The sequence below is a fragment of the Thalassophryne amazonica genome, chromosome 20, assembly GCF_902500255.1.
Source record: "Thalassophryne amazonica chromosome 20, fThaAma1.1, whole genome shotgun sequence".
Classification (NCBI taxonomy): Eukaryota; Metazoa; Chordata; class Actinopteri; order Batrachoidiformes; family Batrachoididae; genus Thalassophryne; species Thalassophryne amazonica.
Window position 1 is genome coordinate 24500301 of NC_047122.1, and position 23734 is coordinate 24524034.

General features: G+C 39.3%; 1 protein-coding gene across 3 annotated transcripts; it reads right to left on the reverse strand.

The window, feature by feature from the left end:
- Nucleotides 1–37: 37 nt before the first annotated feature.
- Nucleotides 38–21418, reverse strand: LOC117501798 (E3 ubiquitin-protein ligase RING2-A-like). 3 transcript variants are annotated; one of them, XM_034160759.1, is made up of 7 exons: nt 21312–21418; nt 17429–17534; nt 7562–7722; nt 4163–4387; nt 3338–3658; nt 3060–3261; nt 38–1086 (listed from the first exon to the last, which is right to left on the reverse strand). In XM_034160759.1, exons 2-7 carry the CDS (start codon nt 17504–17506, stop codon nt 967–969), a joined length of 1107 nt encoding a protein of 368 aa, XP_034016650.1. In that variant the 5' UTR covers nt 17507–17534; nt 21312–21418; the 3' UTR covers nt 38–966. The 3 variants fall into 3 exon arrangements, with proteins under 3 accessions (XP_034016650.1, XP_034016649.1, XP_034016651.1); XM_034160758.1 differs by having other exon boundaries at nt 17429–17531; nt 21158–21374; XM_034160760.1 differs by lacking the exon at nt 21312–21418 and having other exon boundaries at nt 4172–4387; nt 17429–17506.
- Between the last annotated feature and the right edge of the window lie 2316 nt (nt 21419–23734).

The window sequence follows — 23734 nt, forward strand, 5'->3', positions numbered from 1 at the left end:
TTCCCACCAGACATCTTGTTTATTGTTATGCACCACACGCACACAGAAGGATAATTATACACAAGCAGAAACGAAACATTGCATTATTTTTCATATACAAATATTGCATTTTAAATCTGAGGTACAGGAAGGAAAAGTCACAGCTGCAGAAATTCTAAAGTGCTTTCAGAGCTCAGCCTTTAACTGAGGCTTATGGCTTCCAAGCTGACAAGCAAAAAAGGCGAGGTGGCATTAAAAAGAAATATCTGCATCTTTAAGAAATATATCTACCTCTATATACCACTCGTTAACAAAAACAGTTAATATGTGATTCCGTTTTGGCTCTTTAACAGATGTTAATTGCCTTAAAACCTTCAAACGTTGGCAGGTTAGAATGTGGTTAATTGGTGTGCAGGAACATCTGGTTCAGTTAGTCTTTAGTCTGACAAATCTTAAAAACTGCTTCTAATGTTCCTGTCACTCAAAGGGAAACAGCAGAAAAGTGCACACGAAGCAGTTAAAAACAAATCAAACTAGAAAATAACATCAGAATAAGTGACTGGGTTCAAATTTAGTCCTGGGGGAAAGATAAATTCTGATTTCATATGAAGCAAAGTTTGTACTACCAGAACTCCCTTTTAGGAGAATTTATTTTATGAGTACAAATCATAAGTTAGCTGTCATAATTTCAAATGTAACAGTAAAGTTGTTTTCAAAGTAATGCTTCTCGTAAAGGTTTGTGTTCTCACACAATATGAGTTTTCTCATTAAGACCTGAAAGCAGCTTCTGAGTTCAAACCAACTCTGTATTTGGGGAACACCTTGAGGATCACATAAAAAAAAAAAAGAAACCCAGCATTGCTGCTGATTGCTCTTCTTATCGGGTTAGAACTGCAGCCGGAATAAATCGATGAGTTTACCGTGACACATGGAAGTGTCTGACTCTGGCAGGTTGCCATGTTTCAGAAGGTGCTGAGGTGGAGAACTTTACTGTGGAGAACTGGGTTGCTGCTGGTCTTTGGTGGGGGCGTAGTAAAGCTCCAGAGGCTTCCTGACTTTCCAGTATTTCTCATTCACCAACTCCAGACTCAAAGAGCCATTTAATGTCTGGGGGGGGGGGGGGGGGGAACAGGTCAGAATAAAATAAACCACTAAACAGTTAACACAAAAATGTGCCAAACTGACCCCAGGTGGACAAAATCAATTTACAGTCAAAATGCTGCATTGTCAAAAGGAAATATGTAGTCATCATTTCAGTGTTTGTACTGGTGTTCAGTGTAAAACAAAACACATTTTAAAAAAAGCCAAAATTGGACAATGGGCTTAAATGAGACACCCTCACAGATGCATTTAATATATATATATATATTTATATATATTCATCCTTTTATTTAACCAGGTAAGTTGTTGAGATCAAAATCTCTTTCAAAAGACACCTGTAATAAAGCAGTAGAACAGAGATCTTGAATAGATTATACTGGACACCACATAAAATATGTATAAAGCAAAGCTTATACACTCATCCACGTGGGATTGTCCACAAATTCAGTGCTTTTGGTTGGAGATCCATTGACATATTGAACAAATTGTTAAGCATAAAGTGCCATTTTCTCAGGCTTTTTGTGATGGGGGATCCATCACCTTTGCAAGACTCACCTTTTAATGATAAGGAATGGACTCAGACTGTCTTGTTGGGACGAAAACTTATAATATCCTACTGGAAATCTCCAACAGCCCCTCCGGTGGCTCAGTGAGCTGGGTAAACTAGCTGCATTGGAACGCCTTTCATATAAACTACTGGACAGAATGGACTGTTTCTATCTGAAATGGAGTGTCTATTTCTCCTTTATAGGAGCTTCAGGTTAAATGTCTGTGATGCTAGGGTGGTTGGACTAAATGCAATTAGCGTGATTTGAGCCGCGACCTTGGTTCATTTAATTTAAATTTAAATTTTGTAGCTGCTGTATGGACAAGCGGTGGCACGTAATATTTATCCTTCAGTCTGAGATCAGGACATGAAAATGTCAGACTTAAAACCCGCTGTGGCGTCTCAGAGACGTTCCCAATGATTGTACAGATAGGCACATCCTGACTCAGCCCACAGACTAAATCCAACGAGGGCCAGGAAAACAAAAATAGCGCGGAAATATTTGCCACAGAACTAAATACCCGGATTTCTGAGAATTCCCAGAAAACCTTCATCACTAAAATATGGAAGCGCTTGAGAGATTCGTCAAAGGGGAATGGGCTGGGATATCTCAGGAGACATGTCTGAGACTTGTTGAAAAATACAACAAACGACTGCAGGCTGTTACTCAACAAAAAGGACACACAACTGACTATTAGAATCAGAGGAGCTAATTTGACCCTGTAGTTTTTTTTTTTTTTTTTTAATTTAGTTTCTTTGTACAAAGTAAAATAATGTAAGCATCCAAAACAAAACAAGGATGTTTAGAAATGCTGTGTTGAAAATTACTTGTTCTACTAAAAAAAAAAAAAAAAAAACAGCACTTTGGAGAATTTAGAAGAAAACATCGTAGGGTGCAAATAATTTTGTACTCATCTGTAATCTTGATGTTTTTTTTAATAGAAAATATGCCCATTAATCTCAGTGGATTGTGGGGTTCAGAGAATTCATTTAAACATACTGCTGAATGTTGAAAAATGGTGAATGTTCTCTGCTGAGCCTCAAATTAAAGAGCAGATTAAAAAAAATGAACTGATGCTTTTAGTGTTTCCAATGTTCTTGGTGAGCAATTCATGTTCATCTACATGAAATGACAAATATTTTGTCCATCGCATGTTTATTTGTCCATCTTGCTTTCTTATTTTGGGGATTTATAGTCCTTATGTTAAGTAACAGTACAGGCTGTGGTGTGCACATGTGCTGCATTGAGCTCCTGTCCGTTGTTAAAATCACGCCTGAGGAAACGCTATGTTAAAATAAAGTTAGACATACTGTGGTGAAACTTGTTTTGGGAAATACAGAATATGGTTTAAAATGTTTCATTTTATTTATTGTGGTGTGAAGAACTTTGATCATTTTTGTGTGTGATGGAATCACGAGTTTTCAGACTCACAGAAAACTGTCCTGCTCTGGTCATGATGTATATGGTGTACTGTTTCTCACTGATGGTGCTCAGGCCCGAGCCCTCTGCTGAAGCTCCTCCCCCTCCTGCCTCCTCCACCTCCCCCTTGGTCTGCTTGTCCTCCAGAGCGATGCGGAGAGCCAGGTATTTCGACAAATGGTCCACTGTGGCATTGGCTGTTGTCTTGACATATCTGCAAAAGCATATCATTCGTGACAACAAAGACTCATTTCAGTCATCCTTGATTCCTCAGGGGTCAGGAGCCTCACCTGGTCTGGTTATAGTCCTGAGGCTGGACCAGCTGTGGGTGTGGCCGGAACATCAGCTCGATCTCTGAGAGTGACCTTTCTTTGTGGCGTCTCTGCGGAGGGGTGGGGCTCCCACTGTCAGCCTCAGGCCCTGAACCTTCCTCTGAGACCCGCGGGCGCTTGTGGCTCGGACCGGCGTCTGAAGGGGTCTCCCCGTGAGGAAGGGGAGCATGCGATGGGGCAGAATCATGGGACAGGTGTGAACGAGTGTCCCCGTTGTCTTCTCCGCCGCTGAAGGTGGTGTTGTCACTCTCCAGAGTTGTTTTTTTCACCCGGTGATTCCTGCAGGTCAGAGGCAGAACGTTAGTTGTAAAATACAAAAGTCATGTTTCATTAAAGGTTTTTTGACAGTTCAAGTGTCGTGGACAGTTTTGGATGGCTTATTACTGATGTAAATGTGCTTCTGAAGCTGCAGTGAACATTTTATATAACAACTTTATTTTGCTTGTTCCCGTTCGTTTGGGATTGCTGCAGTGGATCCAGTGTGGAATTCTGATTTTTATGGTCCAAACATTAATTTGGCATAAATTTTACATCGGAGGTCCCTTCTGACATAACTGCAGACCTATAATGTTTTTGGTGGTGTGGGGGGAAAAAAAACAAAATCTTTGAAACGGCACATAGAAAGTTGCTGAACCCAGGACCTTCCTACTGTGAGCTCAGCATGCTTCTTAATATTTGAATTTTCAATAGTGAAGCATTTCCACACTTTGTGTTTTTTGTTTTGTTTTTTTTTGTTTTTTTATGCTGCTGGAGTTGTGCTCGGTGCACTGCTCCCTCCCCCACCTCTCGGACCTATAGCGGGCCTGCTGACGGAGCCCCTCCTCGATGCTGGAGCTCAGCGCCTCCGTGTTGTGCAGCCTGTTGAGTCGCTCCAGCACACGGCGCTGGTGGGCCTCATACTCGTCTCGGCTGGGATAGATCTTAGAGATGAGGGCATCGAAGTTTGAATCTCGACGCAGCGAGCGCCTGGAAACTAGCTTCTTCCTGCAAGTCGGACACTCTTTGTTCCTGCAAAACAACAGACCAAAGATGCGTTCACAGACGCAGGAGTCATTCGTGTACATTTTAAACTCGTGAATCACTTGAAAATTTACTGATTAAAATATGTCATTTGAAACATATTTAAATATCACAATCAACAAAGCCAGTGTACTTTAAAGATCTCTGAGTGCTGAAGTCAGACAGAAAAGTGACCCACTGTGAATTTCAGTGTGTTTAAAAAAAAAAAAAAGGACAGAAAGTTACAGGAAAGAGGGAAATGGGGTTCTGACAGCTTCAGGCAAGATAGATTTAAGACGTTTTAATGCCAATTGGAATGAAATTTAAGACCAACATGATCACAGTGAGGTGGGTGTACAGACAAGTGCGGGTTTAAGATCTGCTCACACGGGTGCTGGTATCTGAGATGGAGGTGTCATGGAGACAAGGGCAGAACTGGGTCATAATAATAAGGCCATTTTTATTTTTCCCCTTTCATATTTTAGCATTAAACTTACAAAATGAGAAGCTAACTTGTTTCAAATAATGGAACACATCATGAGCAGCTGCCGAACAGCCCTCAGGGAGGGTCGCCATCACTGGCAGCGCAACCAGGTCCTGAAGACATTGGCAGAGGCCATCTCCAAGGCAGTGGCCACCAACAAATACAGCCACAGCCATAAGATCACCTCTGGGCTGAAGAGAAGCCACATGCGAGGACTACACCATCAGGTGGCCTGCTCTCAGCGGCCTCAGACTGGGAACTCTGGATTGACTTGGGCAGACAGCTCAAGTTCCCAGACTTCATAACATCAACCTCCTTGAGACCAGACATGGTGCTGACAGCTGCTTCTTCCAAACACGTCCTCTCAGTGGAGCCGACAATCCCTTGGGAGGAGCGTATGGAAGAGGCCAATGAGTGCAAGCAGCTCAAGTACCAGGAGCTCATGGAGGAGTGCCAGAGGACAGGCTGGAAGGCACACTGTGAGCCAGTCAAGGTGGGGTGAAGGTGCTTTGCCGCCTGCTCCCTTTGCAAGACCTACACCTTGCTTGGTATCATGGGAGGGCTGAAGAGGAGAGCCATTAACCTCAGAGTCTGCTGAGAGAGTCTTGAGGTGGATTTGGATTAAAAGGTCTGAGAAGTGGGCCAACTCTGCTGGGACACAAGTCAGGGACCGATCAACTCCGACTGGGTTGCCTGAAGGAGGGTGTCCGATGTTGGGAGACCCGAAACATTGGTCAATCTCAGGAAACATCACTGATTATGTGTCCCAGCCCATCTGTTATGAATGTATCTAGACACTCCGATAATGAGGTCCAGAATTATGGTAAATAACAGTATTTTTTATCCTCGGTTTTAAAAAGTTACGACACACACATGCACAAAAAGAAGCTGCCAAAATTGTCAGGAGTCAATACAATTTATGTTTATGATTATTCTTGTACAACTGATGCTTTCTGTCTTCTTTCAGGAGGTGCGGTATGAAGGAAGAGAATGAAAGAAAAAACAGCAATTATATTCAGATGTGTAAAAGTAAGTTCCTTTGGCTGCTCCAAATCGAAGGTGGATCTGCATGTTGAACAGGGATGAAGTTTTGCCCAAATTCCCTTCCTGATGCAACTCCACATTACATGGAGGATGTGGCAGGGGTGGGGTTTGAACTGGGAACCTTCCACACTGAAATCAAGCACACTAACCACTTGGCCACCACCCCTGCTTTATATTCAGATGTGTGATATTTTAAATATGTCAGGAGCGTAACACACTAAGCCTCCTAAGGCTTACTCTCCTTAGAATTTGGCCTACTTTTTTGGAATAACATTTTAAAGCATCAAGATAAAATACTGTTCTTTGCCATAATTCTGAAACTTGTTATTGGATATTATTTGCATCAAGTTACCTTCTCATTATGTAAGTCAACTCTAAAATATGAAGGGAAAAATAAAATTAGCAATTAAAAAACAAAACAAAAACAAACAAACAAAAAAAAAACACCCAACTGAGACAGACACGGTGTCTGCTGGTGTGCTGATGTTGCAGTCTTGCATTTCTCACTTTGCACGTGAGATTCCACTGCACTGATTCCCATCATGCAGAATTTGAGCACACTCCCTGGTACCTGGTAGCAGTTTCAGCCACAGTCTTGGGCTGCCACGACTAGTCGACTAGTCACGACTACATCGACTATTGAAATGGTCGACAACTAATTTAGTAGTCAACGAGCCATTTGCTTTGAACCTTGAACCAATCAAGCAGTGCTTTGATCCGCTGCTTTGTTGGATCTTTGCTTCACTCCTCTTCAGAAGCGGCAACTCCCCTTCTTAACCCCTCTCAAAGCCATTAAAATATGTCAATCGTGAGTCACTTTTGTGTGGATTAAAGTGACTAACTGGGACTCCTGTCTTGTGAGAAAGAAACGAGAATCGCCCTCCGTTCTGTTGCTCCAGACGCTGCGCCGCGGAATCAAATTAGAAAGATAGAGTCCGCTCGGAATTTATAACTTCAAAGCAAATGGCCGTTTAAATCAAATGACACCTCTTTCCAAACAATGTAATACAAACAATAAACTGCAATTGATCAAAATGTTTTTTCCTCCCAAAATGAGATGTCCTGGTTGACGTGCAGCAGCTCAAGACTTTATGGCTGCAGACCTACAGACTCCAGCAGCCAGCTGAGCTCAGCTCAGATGTATGGAGAGACAATCATGCTGTTAATGTCTGAAAGGAAATGCTTTTGACAAAAACTACAGATATTTTTCTGGCTATGTCTAGAGATCAAGAATCCACCATATAGAGTTTATTTATGTCCAGAGTTTAGGGATCCAGTGACCAATTTCATATTTATTTATTTTAAGACTCAATAAAATGTTGACATAGAAAACCTGTAAAGCCTACTTGTAGCACACAGAAAATGCACAGGAGGTATTGATAAGGGAATCAGATTGATAAGCGGAATCGATAATGGTATCAATATCGATTAAATGCGATAAGCTGCAATTTACATATGATCTGACTAGTCGACTAATCTCAAAAATAATCGTTGACTAGTCAACTATCAAAATAGCCGTTTGTGGCAGCTCTAACACAGTCCAGCAACTTCGGTGCTAATAACATTTTTTCAGTAACAGACCACATGACCTCCTTGGTGGAGGTCCCAGGTAACTACAACAACAGCAGCAACATGACAGTTGACAGTGAACTCACCCTGATCGCAGTGCAGTGACGATGCAGTCAGAGCAGAATCGGTGCAGACACTCTTTGGTTGTCATCGTGTTGGTCAGCATATCCAGACAGATCGGACACATCAGCTCACTGTGAAGAGATCGAGGAGACACTGCCACCTCCGTCCCGTCCACAATGGCCTCCTGGACGCATACAAGGGCATTCTTATTACCCGCAAAGACATCGAATTTTATATGGAATAAATACTACAAACTCATCTCTTGCATGTTGTTAGTCAGGTCTGCTCTGGGATGACTGACGCTGCACGTCTTCACATTAAACAAACTATAGAACCACCATGAGTTTGAGATAGCAACCACCCAGACAGACAACCGGCCCATCCCCACCTCGCCAAAGTAACCATTGATCTGCTGGATTTTGGTTTAACGCGGACTTGATGTTGACCTTCTCCAGACTCTGGGGTCCTCAACACTGAGGCACCTGCGTGCTGCATGATATCCACAGAAACACACCATATGGACAAAATACTGTAGCTGATGTTCCCTCACAATCATCTGAATCTCATTAAGTAATCACTTATTTGGCACAGTCATTCCAGCAGATGCGTCTTTGCTTCAACACACCTGAGTCAATTAATGAGGTCATTAGCAGCATTCTAGAGAAATTGACTACATACTGAGGAGGTAATTCAGCCATTTGATTCAGGTCTGTTGGACCAGGGACACATCTAAAAGTTGCAGGACACCGGCCCTCAATGACTGCAGTTGAATACCCCTGTTCTACAGCAAGACAGGAAGCACCAGGACCCTAAAGACTTAGACCATCATTCTCCTGCAAAGATATTAGCATCACCAAACACCTCTGCAGGGCTCTACAGTAACGTTTGTCCACTCGACATTGGTGAGTGAACGGTGCAGTCGGACTACTGCTTCATGCCCCTCACTTGACACATCGGGCAAGTGAGAGGCGTGAAGCAGTAGTCCTCAAAGACAAAGGAGCTGGTCATTGACTTTTGGAAGTCAAGACCAAGTCCACAACCAGTTCTAATCGAGGGAGCTGAGGTGGAGGCTATGGATTCCTACAAGTACCTCAGGCTGTGGCTAAATAGCAAACTGGACTGGACAACCCACACCAACCACCTGTACAGGAAGGGACAGAGCAGGTGTGTTACTGACTCACTGTCATCCTACATATGGAGATTATCTCTGCCTCCTCCCTGTCTTTTCTGCCACGTTCTCTGCTTAAGACACTCAGGGTTCTTAAAAGTCCTCCTCCCTACTTTTATCAGTTTGGCACCTTAGGAGATCTCTTAAGGCCTAAGGTGCTGTGCGGTCAACTTTCATCTTACCAAGGAAACATTCTAAGAAATGTCTAAGAATTCAAGGAATTCTAAGATTTTTCTTAGAATAATATCACTAGGAGCTATTTTTAGCCTGAGGGTGCTTCGTGTATACGGGCCCTGAGCTAAATTTCCATCAGTGCTACTCAGCAAATTATCTAATTTTTACCATTGACAAGGTAAACAAGAACAGTCATCAAACATTTGAATTATAACTAAAACGTGTACCAGTATTTATGTTTTGTACCTTTGGTTACTTTATTACACCTTTCTCAAAAAGTCACTGCCTGTTTGATTGAGGGAATGCCGTCTGCCATTAGGAGTTCTGGGGGCAGTAATGACAGTAATAATGGCTGGTAGGGGTACCAAGCAAATGTCCTCTCTAGGTGGCCAGTGGAATGACTTTGATGGGCCATGGGGAAGCATGAAGAGAACTAGAACATCTTCTTCCTGGTCAGACCTGTCCCTAATCAGGCCTATCCACCATTTCACATCATATTTACAGGCAATATATTGTCCAATCACATACTCCACTTGAGCAGTGGATGCAGGTATGTCTACTGCATGTAATACAGGGACTTCCACAAAGGTCTCATCAGCTGAAGTGCGTCTCATATGTCGGGTTTGGTTGGAGGATGGGATGGAGTGAAAGTCCCTAGTTCCTGGCAGTTTTAGCAGCTTGAAATCTATTGTTCTGTGGATGGGAATGTGCTGCCACTTCCTCTGTCATGACATAAAATAAGGTGATGTTTTGAAAGTGATCAGCACCCCCAGTCATACAGGTCCCTTGGGATGAGGATGTGGCCTGAAGTCACTGCCTGAAGACTGGCCTTGGAGGCTTCTTGTTTTACATCCCCATCCATTCCATCACAGGCTTTTTTTTTTTTTTTTTTTAACTGTGGCTAGTGGCAAAGAAGTTCCATTCTGTTATAATTATATCAATTGCTATATTTTTACAATTTTGTACACATACCACATTTCATTGGCATTTTCAGTAGGTTTGGTACATATATGAATCCTATAAGTCAATAAGATTGTGTACTTGATATTTTGAACATTATGGTTAACATAAAATGCATGACTCACACATACACTGAAAAACTATTTTTTTTTTACATTTTAGTACACATACCCTTTTCCAATGCAATTTTTGTTAGGTTTGGACAATATAAGGATTTTCAAACCTATGGATGTACACAATACATTAAATAACCTTACAGAATATGCTTGTTTAAAAGATTTTACTGCATTCAAACACTGGATTACACCCCCTGTGAAATTGTGCTAATTTTCACATTTTTCACCTTTGAGAGGCTACATCTGTCAGGGTATAGCTTTCTAAAAGACACAAACTGGGGAGTAAAAAGCCACCTTAGACAACTATTCATGGATTTAAAAAAAAATCATGGACCTGAGATTACTAAAAATGCATTTTATGATGCATTTACAATTTTGTAAATTTTACCCATATTCAATGGCTTGGCATATGTACACAAAAAGTATTTTGTATTATTCGCTGCTACTATTTTAAACTGATAGATGTTATTAAACCACAGAGCAAATTTAAGAGGTTCAGTCTAAAAATGAATGAGATCCAGATGGTTGTAAACTGGCTTAAAATGAGAAGCCACAAATATTCTTCAAAATTTGTCCTAACCTTTGTTCACATTAATAGTCATATCTTGAAAAGTATTTGTGCCAGGACAGAAATATTTGACACCTGTTATCAGGACGTGTAGGTCCATTTGGTGTGAATATGAACAAAATCTGAGATGCAAAGGCATAGGACCCCCTGAAAATTGGCTGAGTTGACACGGAATGGCCCTTATTGCTTCTCAGACTAGTATGATCAAAATTTTATGATTGGGTCAGGGGTCTGCAACCTTTACTGTCAAAAGAGCCATTTTTGCACCGTCTTCCACAAATAAAATTCTTCTAGTGCCACAAAACATATTTGACCTTTAAAACGAATGAATAAAGATAACAGCTTATAATGTTTTTCTATATACAGTTTAACTATATGTTTTTAATTGTTACCTCCGCCAAGGAGGTTATGTTTTCTGTCGAGTTTGTTTGTTCGTTTGTCTGTCTGTCAGCAGGATAACTCAAAAAGTTTTGAACGGATTTTGATGAAATTTTGTGGAGTGGTTGGAAATGACAAGAGGAACAAGTGATTAAATTTTAGTGGTGATCAGGATCACGATCCAGGAATTTTTTTAAAGGATTCTTCACAATTGCGGGATAGGGGGAATTTTGACATTCCAGTTTCTAACTCCACAAAAACAAGGCAGAAAGGCTTGAAAAAAATTAGGGTGTAACATAGTCAAATGTTCTATCAAACAACAAACTTTGGTGATGATCGGATCCGGATTCCGGATCTGGTGATCCAGACTATGCAAAAATATAGGGAAAATAGAAAATGTGTCAGTGTGAGGTGGCAAATGAAGCTAAAGATGCACAACTAACACCAAATTGTAGCTGAATCTATACTGATTCAGTAAAGTGTCATCAGATTTGATGGAGCTTCAAATGTTATGGAGCTAGATCCAGAAGAAAACCGCCATTACAGAAAAATCGTTTTTATACAATAACTTTTGATCTAATAAAGACATAAAAGTGATTTCAAGTTCTAGTGGTATGTTTTCATGGTCAAGGATATCAAATACAACCCCTGGCAATAATTATGGAATCACCGGCCTCGGAGGATGTTCATTCAGTTGTTTAATTTTGTAGAAAAAAAAAGCAGATCACAGACATGACACAAAACTAAAGTCATTTCAAATGGCAACTTTCTGGCTTTAAGAAACACTATAAGAAATCAGGAAAAATAATTGTGGCAGTCAGTAACGGTTACTTTTTTAGACCAAGCAGAGGGAAAAAAAATATGGACTCACTCAATTCTGAGGAATAAATTATGGAATCACCCTGTAAATTTTCATCCCCAAAACTAACTGCATCAAATCAGATCTGCTCGTTAGTCTGCATCTAAAAAGGAGTGATCACACCTTGGAGAGCTGTTGCACCAAGTGGACTGACGTGAATCATGGCTCCAACATGAGAGATGTCAATTGAAACAAAGGAGAGGATTATCAAACTCTTAAAAGAGGGTAAATCATCACGCAATGTTGCAAAAGATGTTGGTTGTTCACAGTCAGCTGTGTCTAAACTCTGGACCAAATACAAACAACATGGGAAGGTTGTTAAAGGCAAACATACTAGTAGACCAAGGAAGACATCAAAGCGTCAAGACAGAAAACTTAAAGCAATATGTCTCAAAAATCGAAAATGCACAACAAAACAAACGAGGAATGAATGGGAGGAAACTGGAGTCAACGTCTGTGACCGAACTGTAAGAAACCGCCTAAAGGAAATGGGATTTACATACAGAAAAGCTAAACGAAAGCCATCATTAACACCTAAACAGAAAAAAACAAGATTACAATGGGCTAAGGAAAAGCAATCGAGGACTGTGGATGACTGGATGAAAGTCATATTCAGTGATGAATCTCGAATCTGCACTGGGCAAGGTGATGATGCTGGAACTTTTGTTTGGTGCCATTCCAATGAGATTTATAAAGATGACTGCCTGAAGAGAACATGTAAATTTCCACAGTCATTGATGATATGGGGCTGCATGTCAGGTAAAGGCACTGGGGAGATGGCTGTCATTACATCATCAATAAATGCACAAGTTTACGTTGATATTTTGGATACTTTTCTTATTCCATCAATTGAAAGGATTTTTGGGGATGATGAAATCATTTTTCAAGATGATAATGCATCTTGCCATAGAGCAAAAACTGTGAAAACATTCCTTGCAAAAAGACACATAGGGTCAATGTCATGACCTGCAAATACTCCGGATCTTAATCCAATTGAAAATCTTTGGTGGAAGTTGAAGAAAATGGTCCATGACAAGGCTCCAACCTGCAAAGCTGATCTGGCAACAGCAATCAAAGAAAGTTGGAGCCAGATTGATTAAGAGTACTGTTTGTCACTCATTAAGTCCATGCCTCAGAGACTGCAAGCTGTTATAAAAGCCAGAGGTGGTGCAACAAAATACTAGTGATGTGTTGGAGCGTTCCTTTGTTTTTTATGATTACATAATTTTTTTCCTCAGAATTGAGTGATTCCATATTTTTTTCCCTCTGCTTGGTCTAAAAAAGTAACCGTTACTGACTGCCACAATTTTTTTTCCTGATTTCTTATAGTGTTTCTTAAAGCCAGAAAGTTGCCATTTGAAATGACTTTAGTTTTGTGTCATGTCTGTGATCTGCTTTTTTTTCTACAAAATTAAACAACTGAATGAACATCCTCCGAGGCTGGTGATTCCATAATTTTTGCCAGGAGTTGTATAAAGGAAAGAAAAGTGTATGTATCATAGCTTTGGTTGTAACACTGAATTGTTGAATAGATCACTGTGCCAAGAAGGGAATCACTTTAGGGTCAGTGACCCTATGGCCTTGTGCAGTACATGCAACACTTAAAAAATAGTTCTATTTCAGAATTTACTGTTATTTATTTAGAGAAGTGTTTCATAAATGTTAAAAAATTCATATATTTGCAGTTCAGTTGAATAATAAATTGAATTTTGTCTCTTATTTGTTTTTGTCTATAAGCACATGCAATATCAATATCAGTGCTCAGATGACAGTAGCTTCTGGGAAAGGTGCAAGTTGCAATAAACTGTGATGCCAAGCGCTAAGAATACATGCTATCCAGTCACAGCAGATGAAACTTTTTTTACTACTGAGCAAACATCACTGTTAGACTTTTTTAGGTTCAATGATTCCATGGTGTGTAGATATTATGGCGTCAGTGACCCCATGGCCTTGGCGGAGGTTTGAACTCTCCGAGTGCTTCTACTTCTTGTTGTGTTTTTATAACTCAAAATCAGAAAAGTTTGGATGATATGAAATATGTGGTGGTGGCGGACCCATAATGATCCTGAAATTTTCTTTGACTTCTATTTACTGCAGACTGTATGAAAGCAACATATCTCATGTTTTGTATGGTCAGCTTTATTTTATTTGTTTATATACAGTAGTGTTCAGAATAATAGTAGTGTTATGTGACTAAAAAGATTAATCCAGGTTTTGAGTATATTTCTTATTGTTACATGGGAAACAAGGTACCAGTAGATTCTCACAAATCCAACAAGACCAAGCATTCATGATATGCACACTCTTAAGGCTATGAAATTGGGCTATTAGTAAAAAAAAAGTAGAAAAGGGGTGTTCACAATAATAGTAGCATCTGCTGTTGCCGCTACAAACTCAAAACTATTATGTTCAAACTGCTTTTTTAGCAATCCTGTGAATCACTAAACTAGTATTTAGTTGTATAACCAGTTTTTCATGATTTCTTCACATCTGCGAGGCATTAATTTTGTTGGTTTGGAACCACGATTTTGCTGGTTTACTAGTGTGCTTGGGGTCATTGTCTTGTTGAAACACCCATTTCAAGGGCATGTCCTCTTCAGCATAAGGCAACATGACCTCTTCAAGTATTTTGAAATATCCAAACTGATCCATGATACCTGGTATGCGATATATAGGCCCAACACCATAGTAGGAGAAACATGCCCATATCATGATGCTTGCACCACCATGCTTCACTGTCTTCACTGTGAACTGTGGCTTGAATTCAGAGTTTGGGGGTCGTCTCACAAACTGTCTGCGGCCCTTGGACCCAAAAAGAACAATTTTACTCTCATCAGTCCACAAAATATTCCTCCATTTCTCTTTAGGCCAGTTGATGTGTTCTTTGGCAAATTGTAACCTCTTCTGCACGTCTTTTATTTAACAGAGGGACTTTGCGGGGGATTCTTGCAAATAAATTAGCTTCACACAGGCGTCTTCTAACTGTCACAGCACTTACAGGTAACTCCAGACTGTCTTTGATCATCCTGGAGCTGATCAACGGGTGAGCCTTTGCCATTCTGGTTATTCTTCTATCCATTTTGATGGTTGTTTTCCGTTTTCTTCCACGTGTCTCTGTTTTTTTTTGTCCATTTTAAAGCATTGGAGATCACTGTAGATGAACAGCGTATAATTTTTTGCACCTGCGTATAAGTTTTCCCCTCTCCAATCAACTTTTTAATCAAACTATGCTGTTCTTCTGAACGTATGTTGAACGTATATACGTTTATACGTATACACATGTATACACGTATACACATGTATACACGTATACACGTGTATACACGTATACACGTGTATACACGTATACACGTGTATACACGTATACACACGTATACACGTATATACACGTATACACACGTATATACGTATACACACGTATATACGTATACACACGTATACACGTATATACACATGTATATACGTATATACACATGTATATACGTATATACACATGTATATACGTATATACACATGTATATACGTATATACACATGTATATACGTATATACACATGTATATACGTATATACACATGTATATACGTATATACACATGTATATACGTATATACATGTATATACGTATATACGTATATACATGTATATACATGTATACGTATATACATGTATACGTATATACGTATATACATGTATACGTATATACATGTATACGTATATACGTATATACATGTATACGTATATACATGTATACGTATATACGTATATACATGTATACGTATATACATGTATACGTATATACGTATATACATGTATATACGTATATACGTATACACATGTATACGTATATACATGTATATACGTATATACGTATATACACATGTATATACGTATATACGTATATACGTATACGTATATACGTATATACGTATATACATGTATACGTATATACATGTATACGTATATACGTATATACATGTATACGTATATACATGTATACGTATATACATGTATACGTATATACGTATATACGTATATACGTATATACATGTATACGTATATACATGTATACGTATATACGTATACACATGTATACGTATATACATGTATATACGTATATACGTATACACATGTATACGTATATACATGTATATACGTATATACGTATACACATGTATACGTATATACATGTATATACGTATATACGTATATACGTATACACATGTATATACGTATACACATGTATATACGTATATACGTATACACATGTATATACGTATATACGTATACACATGTATATACGTATATACGTATACACATGTATATACGTATATACGTATACACATGTATATACGTATATACGTATACACATGTATATACGTATACACGTATATACATGTATATACGTATACACGTATACACATGTATACGTATACACATGTATATACGTATATACGTATACACATGTATATACGTATATACGTATACACATGTATATACGTATATACGTATACACATGTATATACGTATATACGTATACACATGTATATACGTATATACGTATACACATGTATATACGTATATACGTATACACATGTATATACGTATATACGTATACACATGTATATACGTATATACGTATACACATGTATATACGTATAGACGTATACACATGTATACGTATATACATGTATATACGTATAGACGTATACACATGTATACGTATATACATGTATATACGTATAGACGTATACACATGTATACGTATATACATGTATATACGTATATACGTATACACATGTATACGTATATACATGTATATACGTATATACGTATACACATGTATACGTATATACGTATACATGTATACGTATATACATGTATATATACGTATACATGTATACGTATATACATGTATATATACGTATACATGTATACGTATATACATGTATACGTGTATACGTGTATACGTATATACATGTATATATACGTGTATACATGTATACGTATATACATGTATACGTATACACGTATACGTATATACATGTATACGTATACACATGTATATACGTATATACGTATACATGTATACGTATATACATGTATATGTATATACGTATACATGTATACGTATATACATATATACAGCTTTGGTGCATATACATATGCACCAAAGCTGAAATTTGTTCAGCTTTGGTGCATCACTGCTGCTCTGACATCAAAATCCAACACGAACTTTAAATACAAGTCCAAAAATAATTCTGACGATGTCGTCCGTGATGCCATGCACCAACTTGAGTACTTCCTCAGTGCAGCAAAAAAAAAAAAAAAAAAATCACGTCAGAAATTAGTCCAGCGTTTCATTCTAACTTTCTCCTAACAGCCTCCAGATGACTGACAGTGCAGTAGATTTGTTTTGTGTGTGTGTGTGTGTGTGCGCACGCCTTGGTACACAATGTATGGAACCAAATTTGCACACTAAATGGAACCAAATTGCACTCTAAATTCAATGCAACGCAAATGGGATGAATAATCCATGTCCCGTGACATACAAAGCACCAATCAAATGACAAGGATCCACTCAGCTGTTATATAACATTCATTCAGACAGTCCAAATGATACCTTTAGGGAATCTTTATGATTCCACCCCCTGGTACACACAGGTTTACCTGAGGGCTCCTGTGCAGCTCGTACAGGCTCAACTCCCAGGTTTTACATGGGCTCTGGACGTTTAATGGAGCTGCCATGGCCGATGCTCTGGACAATTCCTCACTGCACACAGACATACAGAACACACACCAAACCATGAAGCCTTTGATTCTCGAAAGCAGCACTCAAACTCCAGCTCATTTGGGTTGCTTCACTCAAACTGCTGACCATAACAACAGAACAAAAACCAGACAGTAATTTAAACCCATGGAACATCAACACACACAGGCCCCTCCAAAAATATTGGAACAACAAGACCAGTAGTTTTTCCTGGTCATTGAACACATTTGGTTTTGAGATCAACAAATGAATATGAAAGGACAGATTTAGAATTTCAGATTTTATTTCATGCTCAGGACCATGTCATGCTTGGACACATCCATGAACATGAAATGCGGGCCCCTCTTGGGGATGGAACAGGTGGTTCATTCCCCATATGCTGTGTCTTTGGGAACTCTATTGTCCATGTGTTTTACAAGACACAAAACATAATGACATATTAGAAAACAAACTGTGCAGTCTCAACAGGTGGCAATCAAACATACAAGATATTCAAATATTCATACAAATATTCATTAATGAGACTGTGATTGTGCAAGTGACTTTGTATGCTTAAATTTTGCACAACCTGTACAACCACAGAGAATTCACATCTTAATAACTTAAGAAAGGGAAAAGCGTCGATCCACAGGTTATTTAGGTTGCTCAAACAAGACATGCCTCACTTTCATCAGCACCCCTACTGATAATACTGCATCAGAGCATGATGCAGGAGCTGGCCGATCAGTCAGGAGTGTGCTTGTCAACCTTGAGCCAAGCCATGCCAGCTGTGTGGAACGCAATCATGCAAATGTCATCCAGGTACATCACATTCCATCATTACAGTGAAATTTGCAGCGAGAGCCGGTTTCCAACACCTGCTATTTACGAAATGTACCGATGTACCATAACATTTTTGCCCCATTTCATAATTATCAGTCCGCATTTTGCTCCATTTTGTATTTTAATAAGGCCCAGCTGTAACTGCTGCCAAAGGTGCATCAACAAAGTATGTAGCAAAGGGTGTGAATAATTATGTACATGCGATTTCTTAGTTATATATATATATATATATATATATATATATATATATATATATATATATATATATATATATATATATACACACACACACACACACACACACACACACACACACACACACACACATATACATACATACAGTGAGGAAAATAAGTATTTGAACACCCTGCGATTTTGTAAGTTCTCCCACTTAGAAATCATGGAGGGGTCTGAAATTTTCATCTCAGGTGCATGTCCAATGTGAGAGACATAATCTTAAAAAAAAAAAAAAAAAATCCAGAAATCATAATTGTATGAATTTTTAATCATTTATTTGTATGTTACTGCTGCAAATAAGTATTTCAACACCTGCCAATCAGCAAAAATTCTGGCCCTCAAAGACCTGTTAGTCCGCCTCTAAAAAGTCCACCTCCACTCCACTTATTCCAAATTAGAAGCACCTATTTGAGGTCGTTAGCTGCATAAAGACACCTGTCCACCCCACACAATCAGTAAGACTCCAACTACTAACATGGCTAAGACCAAAGAGCTGTCCAAAGACATCAAAGACAAAATCGTATACCTCCACAAGGCTGGAAAGGGCTACGAGGCAATTGCCAGGCAGCTTGGTGAAAAAAGATCAATTGTTGGAGCAATTATTAGAAAATGGAAGAAGCTAAATATGACTGTTAATCTCCCTCGGACTGGGACTCCATGCAAGATCCCACCTCGTGGCGTATCAGTGATCCTAAGAAAGGTGAAGAATCAGCCCAGAACTGCACGGGAGGAGCTGGTACCACTGTTTCCAAGGTTACTGTGGGTAATACACTAAGACGTCATGGGTTAAAATCATGCATGTCACGGAAGGTTCCCCTGCTTAAATCAGCACACGTCCAGGCCCATCTTAAGTTTGCCCATGACCATTTGGATGATCCAGAGGAGTCATGGGAAAAAGTTATGTGGTCAGATGAGGCCAAAATAGAACTTTTTGGTCTTAATTCCACTCGCCGTGTTTGGAGGAAGAAGAATGCTGAGTACCATCCCAAAAACACCGTCCCTACTGTGAAGCATGGGGGTGGAATCATCATGCTTTGGAGGTGTTTTTCTGCACATGGGACAGGACGACTGCACTGTATTAAGGAGAGGATGACCGGGGCCATGTATTGCGAGATTTTGGGGAACAACCTCCTTCCCTCAGTTAGAGCGTTGAAGATGGGTCATGGATGGGTCTTCCAACATGACAAGGACCCGAAGCACACAGCCAGGATAACCAAGGAGTGGCTCCGTAAGAAGCATATCAAAGTACTGGAGTGGCCTAGCCAGTCTCCAGACCTAAACCCAATAGAAAATCTTTGGAGGCAGCTCAAACTCCGTGTTTCTCAGTGACAGCCCAGTAACCTGGCTGATATAGAGAAGATCTGTGTGGAGGAATGGGCCAAAATCCCTGCTGCAGTGTGTGCAAACCTGGTGAAAAACTACAGGAAACGTTTGACCTCTGTAATTGCAAACACAGGCTACTGTACCAAATATTAACATTGATTTTCACAGGTACTGAAATACTTATTTGCAGCAGTAACATACAAATAAATTATTTTTAAAAAATCATACACTGTGATTTCCTGATTTTTTTTTAAAATTATGTCTCTCACAGTGGACATGCACCTGAGATGAAAATTTCAGACCCCTCCATGATTTCGAAGTGGGAGAACTTGCAAAATCGCAGGGTGTTCAAATACTTATTTTCCTCACTGTGTGTATATATATATATATATATATATATATATATATATATATATATATATATATATGAAAATGAATTTACTCCATTTTGGAATAAAGCTGCAACATCAAATATGGAAAAAGTGACGCGCTGCGCATACTTTCTGGATGCACTGTACATTGCACGTGTGCATCTAACAAACTTCTTTATAAGTTATAATTGAGCTATTACTGTCTCAGGAAATGTGATTTTTCCTGATGTTTTTCAGGGTGGTTGCCATCCTGGACCCTGGGTAGTTACATAGTGCAATAATTCGTAACAATACTCCAAGTTTTTTTAATAGGTAGGAACTTACCAACAAAAACAAACAAGGTAGTGGCTATGTGAATGTAGTGCATAGGGATCATAGTGAGGTCACCCCACTGCAAACTCACTCCAAGTGAAGTCACCTCACTGTGTTTTGAGTGAAGTCACCCCACTCTAGTAACACAATATTTCAATTTTGATATGTTCATGTAATAACTTATTTATACACACCAGTGGCACAATACATTGTTCTTAGTCAAGTTTTGTTAGTGAGATTATGATTTAAGGTAGGGGAATGCAAGGTAAAAAGAAGATATATATATATATATATATATATATATATATATATATATATATATATATATATATATATATAATGTTGTTTTTTAAGAGTATTTCATATTTTTGGCTTCTTTTTCTGTCGGGACCTGGCAACACAACTGGCCTCGTTATCGCAAAGGAAAAAAAAAAACGTTATTTAAGTGCTATATTCGAAGTATGTCAACATTTACTACAAGTCAGACTAATAAAACTCTGTTTAAGTACAGCTGTGTGCAAATAGCTACTAAGACGTAAGAGTAAAATCAAATATCAGACTCACCTCTGACTCACCCACCAAAAACAAAACAAACAAAAAACAACCAGTCGCAAACTATCACTCTAACGCCACGCGAATCGATAATCTTTTCACAGCATTCGGACTCATCAAAAACAAACAGACGACACGGATGCAATTTTAAACAACACTTTTCCTGATCCAGTAGTTAGCTACCGGCTAACTTTAGCCGTCACCATCTTTGCGCTTATTCTTCTTCGTCTGTGGTGTTTAACGGCAGCCGGCATCCTTATTGGTGCATTGCTGCCACCTTCTGCACTAGTCCGTTACATCAACACTAAATCCTCTGAAGCACTTATAAAACACTTCCCGCTCCAACGAGACCCTATGTCTAAAATACTTCCTACAAAGACTTCTTTCAGGCCTGTTCTTCTAAATTTTTAGAGAAGCTCTTGCCTTTCTCCGGAATATTTATAACAGTGAACATGCTGCACTGTCTCTGGCTGTGGACTATGTTCCAAATGCAACCATAGGACCCAAGAGCACAATTTAGAACTAGAAATTGGGGGAGACAAAGTGCGAGGCCTGCAGGGCCGAAGCCCATAGGCCGGGGTCTGGGGGACGCTTTAGGCCCCCAGAAGCCAACAGTTTCTCGATAAGCTCAGATGCATTCTGAGCATCCAGAACAGTAATTTTAATGTTTTGAGAAGAGAAAACTTCACACATCAGACTCCTCAAACGGGTGCTTAGGAGATAAGGGACAAGCCCAGCTAAACGTGAAAATGAAAAGGTCCCGCACTCCGTCTTACTTGCTGTAGAAAAATTTATTCAGGACTGTATCACCAACGTTTTGGCACTGTGGCCTTCATCAGGCAAATGAAGACTGAGCTCCAGGTAGCCATCTTAAAAAGGGTGGTGCTAGCACCCAAGGGTGCCAGTTAAATGCACAGTGCACCAAAATACAAATATCCATGAAAAAGTCAAAGTACAGAACAAGTACAGACATAATTATAAAATAAAGAGAGAAGAGTGTTTGGATACATAATGATACTATATTTAAGTTACCAGGCTATAGAGTAAAACTGGTGCACAAATATACATATCTCCACATAAATAACATTCAATAATAGCACATCACATCAGGACAAAGTTAATATATTACATTATTTACAGAAAAATACTCAGATTAAAATCATCAGTTAGGCCTTTCGGAGTCAAGGTTTGGAGGGTATGAATCCAAAATGCCTCCCTCTGTTTGAGCAGTCGATCATGATCCCCTCCTCTTGGTGGAGGGGGCACCCGCTCAGTGCCACAGAACTGTAGGGCACTTATATCATGCCTGTCATTGAAGTGTACCGCTACAGGGTAGTCTCTGTCATTCCACCTGATGGAACTCTTGTGCTCACTGATTCTTTGTTTTAATTTTCTTGTGGTCTTGCCTACATAAGCTAGGCCACAAGGGCATCTAAGCAAGTAAATAACATGAGTAGATGCACATGTAATTATACTTCTAATTGGGAACTTTTTTCCAGTGTGAGGATGTAAAATGTGATCGGTTTTGGTAGTATTGTTCCATCAAGAGTTCCATCAGGTGGAATGACAGAGACTACCCTGTAGCGGTACACTTCAATGACCACAGGCATGATATAAGTGCCCTACGGTTCTGTGGCATTGAGCGGGTGCCCCCTCCACCAAGAGGAGGGGATCATAATCGACTGCTCAAACAGAGGGAGGCATTTTGGATTCATACCCTCCAAACCTTGACTCCGAAAGGCCTAACTGATGATTTTAATCTGAGTATTTTTCTGTAAATAATGTAATATATTAACTTTGTCCTGATGTGATGTGCTATTATTGAATGTTATTTATATGGAGATATGTATATCTGTGCACCAGTTTTACTCTATAGCCTGGTAACTTATATACAGTATCATTATGTATCCAAACACTCTATTTTATAATTATGTCTGTACTTCAAATCAAATCAAATCAATTTTATTTATATAGCACCAAATCACAACAAACAGTTGCCCCAAGCCGCTTTATATTGTAAGGCAAAGCCATACAATAATTACGGAAAAACCCCAAGGGTCAAAACAACCCCCTGTGAGCAAGCACTTGGCGACAGTGGGAAGGAAAAACTCCCTTTTAACAGGAAGAAACCTCCGGCAGAACCAGGCTCAGGGAGGGGTAGTCTTCTGCTGGGACTGGATGGGGCTGAGGGAGAGAACCAGGAAAAAGACATGCTGTGGAAGAGAGCAGAGATCAACTGTACTTGTTCTGTACTTTGACTTTTTCATGGATATTTGTATTTTGGTGCACTGTGCATTTAACTGGCACCCTTGGGTGCTAGCCCCACCCTTTTTAAGATGGCTACCTGGAGCTCAGTCTTCATTTGCCTGATGAAGGCCACAGTGCCGAAACGTTGGTGATACAGTCCTGAATAAATTTTTCTACAGCAAGTAAGACGGAGTGCGGGACCTTTTCATTTTAATGTTTTGAGAAGACCATAAAGTGGACACCATTTGACTTATGCAATTTGAAACTGTGGATACAAGTACTTTATTCTGAAAATAACCAGCATTGATTTTATTAACATCCTGGTGTAAATAAGGTATCACC